The sequence below is a fragment of the Leuresthes tenuis genome, unplaced genomic scaffold, assembly GCF_036924035.1.
Source record: "Leuresthes tenuis unplaced genomic scaffold, fLeuTen1.0.hap1 SCAF_11, whole genome shotgun sequence".
NCBI classification, from domain to species: Eukaryota; Metazoa; Chordata; class Actinopteri; order Atheriniformes; family Atherinopsidae; genus Leuresthes; species Leuresthes tenuis.
In genome coordinates, this window is record NW_027325365.1 from 10,363,019 (window position 1) to 10,372,361 (window position 9,343).

At 40.1% G+C, this 9,343-nt stretch overlaps 2 protein-coding genes across 3 annotated transcripts in view; one reads left to right on the top strand and one right to left on the bottom strand.

Moving 5' to 3' along the window:
* Positions 1 to 1,123: 1,123 nt before the first annotated feature.
* The window catches only part of LOC140317856 (magnesium transporter NIPA2), a 221,549-nt gene continuing 213,329 nt past the window's right edge, over positions 1,124 to 9,343 (top strand). Inside the window, exons 1-6 of one of the 2 annotated variants that reach the window (XR_011917798.1) lie at positions 1,124 to 1,299; positions 1,415 to 1,547; positions 4,135 to 4,191; positions 4,502 to 4,592; positions 4,867 to 5,027; positions 5,142 to 6,647. Coding sequence is in view for 1 of the 2 variants with exons in the window: in XM_072395382.1 (XP_072251483.1) it covers positions 1,415 to 1,547; positions 4,135 to 4,191; positions 4,502 to 4,592; positions 4,867 to 5,027; positions 5,142 to 5,776 (1,077 nt within the window). In the remaining variant the exon portion in view is untranslated. Of the gene's footprint in view, positions 1,300 to 1,414; positions 1,548 to 4,134; positions 4,192 to 4,501; positions 4,593 to 4,866; positions 5,028 to 5,141; positions 6,800 to 9,343 lie in introns of those variants that run through there. The other variant, XM_072395382.1, reaches the window with a different exon arrangement.
* On the bottom strand, positions 6,921 to 9,167 carry timm8a (translocase of inner mitochondrial membrane 8 homolog A (yeast)). The gene is made up of 2 exons (XM_072395384.1): positions 8,937 to 9,167; positions 6,921 to 7,531 (listed from the first exon to the last, which is right to left on the bottom strand). The coding sequence occupies exons 1-2, from the start codon at positions 9,045 to 9,047 to the stop codon at positions 7,370 to 7,372; spliced, it is 273 nt and encodes a 90-aa protein (XP_072251485.1). The 5' UTR covers positions 9,048 to 9,167; the 3' UTR covers positions 6,921 to 7,369.

The following is a 9,343-nucleotide window of genomic DNA, read 5'->3' on the forward strand; positions in this document are numbered from 1 at the left end:
GCTTTCAGAGAAGAATGTCACAGTTCTTTGTCAGACTGTTACGGCCTCATAAAATTAAAATAACACATAGTCTCAATGAGACCATAACATATAAGGACGCCACTCAATGTTTGCAAAAAGAAACGATTTATTAAAAAGTTGCCACTGGAAAGGAAAAAGGGAAAAAAAGTTAATGGTTATCCCATAAAGTTATGAACTAAAAAGAGATGGACACCCCAGCCAAAAGGAACAAAAAGGGGAAACACAGGGCCAGCCACGCAATGTGCCGTCGCACACTGCGTTTTCTCCACTTACTGAAAAAAAACAACCAAATATAACCTGAAACAAAACCGGACTACCGGCAGTCTCCAACTCAAACTAACATAAGAAAAAAAACTCTGCCATCTAAGACAAATGAATAATAATAATAATAAAAAAAAGGGTTAACTATTTAATCAAAAGAAAGCAAACCATCCATGTGGCTGCTGCCCCCAGAGTGAGAGAAAGCGGCCTTCCTCCTCTCCCTCTTTATCCTCGACCTGATTATCAATTATCTACTGGCCTGTGGAGGTGAACAAAGAGGAGGGAGAGAGCGGGGAGATAGCAGCACACAAAACACTCCAGGTGTGCCATTACCTGGCCACACATAACACAGAACACAGGATAGTTTCACACTTTGCCTAAGTTCATCTTTCGGATCTTGTTTGTTTGTTAATTTTTCTTCTTTTGCAGTTTTAAGTTGAATTTCAGGACGCAATAATGGACTGACAATGGGTCAGGACACCCAAAAAAAGGACACCCTTTTTTTGAGTTGCGTGCTGATCAAGGAGCTACTCCTTTCTTATGACTGAAGGAGTAAGACTAAGTTTTTGTGGCTAAGCAAAACCTTACAGTAGTCTTACACAATGAAATTAGTTATTCAACCATTAAGAAAAAAATATATTCAAAAAGAAGAAAGGAAAAAAAGACCATCGTCCCTATTTTGCCAATATATAGTTTGTTGTTTCCTCAGGTAAATGACCAAGACATCAACAGCTTGTGAAAAGTAGGAAGTTTTGAAGCCTTTTCTGAACTCCTCCCACCAGGAAGTGCCAGGATGACAGCAAGCCAATCAGCTGTTTCTTACTGCAGTTTCCCAGAGGTGGCGAATGGGGTTAATATGACAACCGAGGTGCAACATTCTGTAAACGTTAACGTCCAGCGGCGGTCAAACACTGTATTTAGACTTAAACGAAATAAATTGATATAGGTTCTTATTTTGTCATTTGTCAGCATAATTGAGTGACTTCAACGGCTCTGCTTTAAACTCGACGGTGTGAAGTGAGTCGGCCTATCATGTGACTTTATACACAGAGTGCCTGTTGCTTGACTGTTGCAAAGTTTTTCGATGCGAGTTCAGTTATTTCACACGCTCTAACGCCATTTTGTGTTGTAGATGGAGGTTAATCGTTTGGAATTCTACATCGGTCTGTCTCTGGCTGTGAGCTCCAGTGTTTTCATCGGCTCCAGTTTCATCTTGAAAAAGAAAGGCCTTCTGCGATTGGCCAGCAAGGGCTCGATGAGAGCAGGTAAACTTTACGTTTCTGAGGCCAAAAAGGTTGCCAGAACTGTTAGAAGTGACGCAGTTATTAAGATTAATTAACTTTTCTACGAAGTTGTTCATGTGTTGGAATCTTGCATCCATTTGTGAGCAGGTTGAAGGTGTCATGATCACAATATACCTCCAGTCAGACAGGGATCAACGCACAGGCGCACCCTCAGAATATCTCAACAAAAACCATATTTACTCATATTTGGCTTATGTTTTCTACCACCCAGCCGTTTTTTTGTAAATCGCTTAACTCCTTTATGGAAATTATCACTAGGTATACTGGACTGAGGCATGAAGTTAGTTACTAATAGCACGTTACCGGTTGTGGTCTTGTGGGATTTGTCATTTAAAACAAAAAATAGATCACGGTTTTTACTTGCAGTATTTGTCTTGTTCAACCAAGAATGTAAAAACATAATGTAATTGGATAAACTTATAACCCTCTTACAGAGACAAACATGCTGTAGGTCATAGGCTTGTCTTGTTTTTACTTAAAAGATAATTACTCGTGATTTATTCATTATCAACATAGACCTCTGCATTCCATCATTCCCTCTATTATGTGTTTATGTTCCGTTATATGGTTTCTGTTTACTCAGCAGTTCATTGGTGGAACAATGGGCCTGCATTTCATTATTGTATTTTTACTTTATCACGTTCCCCTAAGACTCCTAACTGTTTCCACGAAGATCTTTTTACTCTCTGGATGCTCTCTAGGGTTGCAATCAACCAAAGAAATTCTTGGTTCACCGAAACCCTGAAATTTCTACTAAAAATCGACTAATCGGCAGGCGGAGGGCAAACTGGAGTCTGACGGCTCTGACAGCGTTTTGCACTGCTGATGTCTTTGACAGGGATGGTAGAGGAGGACACACTGTTAAAGAAACGCTCAAAATAAAAATAAATATTCAGCAAACCACCGGAGGTTGAATACCATGGACGTTCTTCAATCTACCTGTCTCCAGTGGGTTGGGCAAATCCAAAATAGTGAAAACAAGGGGGGTGTTCTCTGAAGACAGACCTGTGAAACAGAGGTATTCTGAAAATACCCCCATTAGCACTTGGTACTTTCTTCCTGATGAAATTAACCATACTCTATTATAGTTATATTCTGATTAGTTATACTCTATAACTAATCAGAATTTTGGTCGACTAAGAAAGTATCGACCAATTAGTCGACCAGCCGACTCGGACTTTACAGCCCTAATGCTCTCTCTGGTGTGTATACAGTTCCTGTGATATTTTGATAACAACGTCCCCAGCTTTTTGGTGACATAACCCGTGACTAGTTGGGATGTCAGGAGCCTCCTCTTCTTTTCCATCTAAGTTTGTTGGTACAGGGGCAAAAGCATATTTACAGAAGCAGGGGAATTATTTCAATATTGTGTATGTATTGTGTTTTTACAATGATAATCAAATACATTTTGTTAAATGAAATGTCAGGGATGTTATTTTTAGTTTTGAAATCAGTTAGAGTTTTGTGTTTTTAGATTAGAGTCACTTTGAATACTTTTGTGAATGTTAACTGCAGTGGACACCAAGTCTTATCTTTACAGATGTTGTAGATTATTATTCGGACTTCTCAGTTGCTGGAAGGAATGAGGATTTCTTTAGGTTTGTTATACTATAAGAAGACGCAGTAATTGGACACATACACAGAGACCTTTTTCTTGATGGACCATTAATAGCCCGGATGTTTCCTTTAGTTGGTGGATTATACATTAAAGGTGCATAAAGAGATGAAACAAAAACTTGATGAAACAAATTTAATTGGTTGGAAATGGCTAAAAACACCAGCTAGTGTTTCAAATCATTCTGAAACGTTCAAGGTGAATGATGCTGACTGTTTGGGGGGTTTATGTCATGAACTTGGAATAAATGAAAATAGATAAATAAATACTTAAAACGCCTTAATTGCTATGTGGCTACATAGACATGTAAAAGAGCCCCATGCTTGCCTGCACATGTGATGCACTGGCTGCCAGAGTGCCAACTTTGGGCAACACTGGGTGCAGAGTTACCACTGTTACAGCAAAGCTTATGAAATTACCACAGTTGTATGAAGCCTTTTTAATATTTTCTACATAAATAATCAAAATATGACACAAAACAATTTGATTTAATAACTGAACATTCTGCCTTTTAAGATGAACCAAAAAAAGAAAGAAAAATCTCAAATAGAGGAAAACAATACATGATGGAAACATTTTATAAAACAAACGCCTGCACTGGGATCTGGGGAGTTTGGTGGCGTGGCCTCTTTGAGATGCGACAGGGCGCATTGTCCTGCTCCAAGAAGCTGTTCTTAGATAACTGTGCCAATGGAGGTCTGTGCTTGGTCTCCAACAGTGTTTATATTGGTGGTACATTGAAAAGAAACATCCACCTGGATGCCTACACCTACAGTTCATCATGTATTGTTACAATATATCAATGGTTGGCACATTATTGATGATGTGTGTATGTTGGTTTCTGATACTAAAGATCGCCCAACTCCACCTGGGAATACTTTTACTAAGCTTGGAAACGTTTCTACTCTTAATTTTTCTGTCTGTGCCTCACAGGTCAGGGGGGGCATGCTTATCTGAAAGAATGGCTGTGGTGGGCAGGACTTATTTCAAGTAAGTGACTGATTTCCCTCGGGTTAGCTGTTTCTTTTTATTCTGTTACTTGTTTCCTGTGCTGACCAGCCATGCACAGAAACATTGTAGATCTTTGTCTGAGGAGAAATGAGACTCTTGTGGGTTTGGTATTTTTCTTGGTGACGTTGCAGTAAATGCAGCACCCACACCATATCGTCCATTTACATTTTCCACTAAAGAGCACATTTGCACATGTGGGCTGAAAGAAAATAAATTCTCAGTGTTGAACCTGATCAGCTGCCCTAGCTCCGAATGTGTGCATAATAATGGTGGTTTTGATCTTTTGTAGTGGGAGCTGGAGAGGCTGCCAACTTCGCTGCATATGCATTTGCGCCGGCCACACTGGTGACCCCCCTTGGAGCTTTGAGTGTACTCGTCAGGTTATTGTTTTTCAGTTTTATTTTTGTTGCGCTGGTCTAATAACATTCTGTTTGCTGAAAACCAGCACCCAGCTGTTACAGGAAACTGTTTGAACAGTAAAGAAACAAGAATTTTTCTATTGAGAGTGAATGAACCGTGAGGATGAAAGGAAAACGGTATTAGTTTTGAGTCGCTTCGATAGATTAACTAACAAAATATCTTTTTGAACATTTAGTAGCAGCACTTCGTGTTAAAACTGTACCAACAATAATAACTGAAAATGTTCTTTTCCAGTGCTGTGCTCTCTTCCTACTTTCTGAGCGAGCGGCTGAATGTTCATGGTAAGATCGGTTGCTTGCTGTGCGTTTTGGGCTCCACAGTCATGGTGATCCATGCACCACAGGAAGAAGAGGTTGCCTCACTCAGTGCGATGGCTGAGAAACTCAAAGACCCAGGTAGACCCATGTCTTCATCATAGTATGATTAGCCACGCTGTGGAATCCCACATTAGGTTTGAATGCGTTTTTATTTTTTCAGGGTACTAACTCACTCTCGAATGCTCCCACTAGGTTTCATTGTGTTTGCTGTGTGCGTTGTGGGAAGCAGCCTGGTTCTTATCTTTGCTGTGGCTCCACGGTTTGGACAGAAGAATGTCCTGGTCTACATTCTGATCTGCTCTGTGATTGGCTCCCTCTCTGTGTCTTGTGTCAAGGGCCTGGGGATTGGCATTAAGGAGCTGTTTGCGGGGACAGCAGTGCTGAAGGAACCCCTCTTCTGGTCCTTAGCGATCTGCCTGATAATCTGTGTCAGCATTCAGATCAATTACCTAAACAAAGCTCTCGACATATTTAACACCTCCATCGTCACTCCAATTTACTACGTCTTCTTCACGACATCTGTCATGGCCTGCTCTGCCATCCTCTTCAAGGAGTGGTTGAATATGACCACTGATATGGTAGTAGGAACGATTAGCGGGTTCCTCACCATCATTTTGGGAATTTTCCTCCTCCATGCTTTCAAAGACACTACATTTACTTTGGATTCCCTCCCTCTCTATCTAAAGAAGGGCCCTCAAGGCTTTCCATGGGGACAACAGCGTTATATGGCTCTTCCTAACCGTGACTCACAAGCAGAGGATGGTGTCAAGCTGCCCAGAGAAGAAGGCTCAAACGGCGGATGGGGAACACACCTGAGAGCCCCTTAAACAGGACCAGTAGTCTTACCGTCAGGGACAAAAGAAAATCATTTCTGAAGCTTTAATGCACATCATAACTAGTGTATTAAATCTGAAAGTTAAATTCTGTCTTCGGGTTCATATACACCAAACTGACAGTTGGCCATTTGGTCTGTCCGGAGCATCTATGAACATCCGTCTGTACACATTATTGGCTCTTTTGGAGCCCATTGGAGCTTTTTTTTCAGCCAGTTTGTCTTGTTAAATCGCTGTCGGCCTCAGGGAGTGACAGACATCACTCTGAAAGGCTTTTGAACCTCGTGAATGAACTCCGTAGTAAATTAATGTAACTTAAACTATGATATTGATCAGTGTGTACACTTAAATGCTTAAGAAAAGCGTACATGAACAAAACATTTCTTATGTGTTCATTTAAACTGAAACGCAGGTTTCAGCCAATAACTTAGCTGGACAATGAAAACTAAATAATGACCTGATTTTATGGAAATGTTTAAAGAGTCTTGCTCCGTTCACAGTAAGGTTGTCCTCTCATACAGTGGCAGTTGTAGGTAATCTTTGTGGTGTGTTGAAGAGCAATTTTTATTTTTTTTGCGACACTGCTGAGGTGAAGAAACGCAGCAGTTGGGTCTGCTGTCGATGCTTGTTCTTGGTGTCGGTTTGGTGTATGAGAGCCCCAGCACACTGCAGAATGCACCGGATGAGCAAAGTTTCTAAATTTGACCTTAATTATTCAATGGCTACTTTAAAAAAAAAAAGAAGATGGCTCAAAATTACTTTTAAGTATTATTTATGGCAATGTGAATGTCTGATGCACTGTTATGTATAGTTTTTTTTTTATTAAGATGTACAACTACTCTACAAAAGCCAAAGTGTGCCTTCTGTTATTGAAAGGTATAACCTTCTCATAGTTTTGCACTTTTTTATCTTGACCATATGTACAAATCTGAAATAATTTGCTGCCAATATTAAGGCAATTTGAACAATTCCTTTGAGTTTCTGTAATACCTCAGTGTTATATAAACAAATTGCACCTCATTTCCATTTAAAAGTTAACGTGCCAAGCAGTAACATATCTCTCATTGTACTTGTTGTGTCTGATAATGCTGATTAAAGAACTAAAAGAGTAGCTGAACACTTTCTTCAAAAGCATAGACAAACATTACGTAGCATTTATTTTATTGCCTATGTACAGAATCTTAAACCGACGAGCATGCCTCTTCAGTCCAGTCGTTGAAGGGTCTTTTATATGACATCAGTGTGTGATGAAGTCCTTGTTGCTGTCAAACACCGTTGCTTCTGGAGTATTCAGCTTGCCAGCTATCTTTCAGCGGATATTAACAAACTCTCAGCTTCACAGTTTAAACGGTTGACTTGATTACATTTCAACACACAGCAGAGGACAGACCCTCAGCTTTTACACGAGTCCACATCTGGTGTTAATCTCAGGCACTTGAATTAAAAGTAACTCTTCATGTTCCCAGTTGATTGGACAGCTCTATCACGTACTGTACAGACAACTGTATCTGGATCAAATGGCCTCCTCTCAGAGCAGCAGCTGCTCTCCATATGCCTTGTCCATCTTTTCAGAGACAGTTTTTTTTTTTAGTCAGACATGCTCTCGGAGAATGCCCCTCTGCCCCTTTGTGTTTGTTCCAGTCTATTGAGGATGAACTGGCTGGTGTCGATAAACCGTTCCACGCAGTTAACGAAGCACATTTCAGTCTTGGAGTCCAGCTTTGGCCCAGGTTTATCCATGCATTTTTCCTGGAAATACAGACAGACCAGTTTAAAAGAGGTGCAAAAAAAAAACAATACTGCTGGGTCAGATATCTTCTATCGTTTTTTATACAGTCTAAAAGAATCAGGTGCACTAAGATGGCGGAGAAAGTAAGTGGAGCAATAATAATTAAGTTGTCTGGTTTTACTTTGCTTTAAACATGTTTGGATGCATCTACAGTAAAAACAACAGAATGGAAATCAGCATCATAGAGCGGCAGCCATTATCAGTGTGCATGTCTGTTTGCTGTGGCTCCTTTTTCATACTCGGGTAAACTACACAAAATCTAAATCTGTCACGTGGACGGTTGTTTTCTAACATGCAACTCTTGCAGTAAAACGAGGACTGCAGTGATTTATGGATGTAATCAAGAATACAAAACAAATTAAATGGCAGTATTCTTTACTTCTAATCTAATTTGTTGAATAAAAAAAAAAAGAAGAAAAGAACATCTGCACAAACTATAAGTGTATTCCTATGTGAACCCCCCCATCCATCCATCCATCCACACAATCCATTAATTACCAATTAAAAAATGATTTAGCTGTGGTTTTAAAGGCTTGATTAGTTTACATTTTGACTGAATTGTTGCATTTTGTTCAAAGTTTGTCATTTAAAGGAACAGCTTATGAGCCACCTATATAACATACATATATGAAGTAATAGAGCAATAACCCAATATTTTTAACGGATCATTAACATTGGAAAAGCTCTGGTTTGACGACAGCACAGAACAGTAGTGACAGCGCGTGACCCCCATATACATGTATATACATACACACAGAGCTGTATACACATACATGCATGCATATGGGGTCCCGCTGTGACCTCAGCACGTTACGCGTTACTGCATCGCGTCACGTTCCAAATGAACGTTGAAGGGCGAAGTTAAAACGGTTTCTAAAACCTAAAACAAACCGTACGTGCCGAGGTGTTTTCAAAGATGATATAATCCATTACCTACTCTCAGCTTGGAAGGACAACTGGCGTCTCTTCAGGACGAAATTGAGGTCTAGATACAATATTGTCAAATTCTTATGCTTCACTCTTCCTCTCTCCACGGGGCTAGCTCTGCTTTCAGGCCGGTTAGAACCATGACAGTGCAGGTAAATGGGTTTGAAAGCGTGTTTTCTCAAACAGTTGCGTGCCGAGAGCGGTAGTCTTCGTGTAGCTATCACCAAGTAGCACATGAGGCGTTTGCGCAAGGAACGCTATGTGCCCGAATCTAAGGGTATTCACAAGCAAATTGTATGCATACTCGTGGACCAGTGCGTACATTAACAAGTCACGTGATTGTTATCTCTACATCAGTATAATACAAAGTATCAACTAGTCCTCTACCACACACAAACATATAAAAGAACTGTGCTCTTAGATAAAAGCTGTTCTTACCCAGCAAACCTCAGTCATTTGATGCACCAGCTGCTGAAATCTCTGTTTCTGAGACTCGATTTCGATGAAATGTTGAAGCTGAGGGTCTGCTGTCGCTCCCTGGCCATCCATAACTTCTAAAAGCACGTCGTAATGACGATATTTCTTTTAATTATGAACGACTAGTGGCTTTTTTGCTGACCTTCACGTGTGTGAATGAACGACGGGAAGCAGGAAGTAGCTCAGCCAATCACTGAGCGTGTTTGTATGACATACTTACGTAGCCCTCTCTAACAGTCGCGTCCTTTTGATGATATGATATATTAAATGATTATATTTCATTATATGGGTTTGAATCTAACTAATGTAGAAAATGTATGCAAATATATAATTTCCACCCTTAAAGAACTCGGAGAACATTTTTGCAC

What these genes read in the sequence shown, in the direction of transcription:
- timm8a (XM_072395384.1), bottom strand. Translation starts at nt 9,047, where the DNA reads ATGGATGGCCAGGGAGCGACAGCAGACCCTCAGCTTCAACATTTCATC. An exon ending in AAATGACTGAGGTTTGCTGG is followed by an intron (nt 7,532 to 8,936) that starts GTAAGAACAGCT and finishes CTGTATTTCCAG; the next exon opens with GAAAAATGCATGGATAAACC.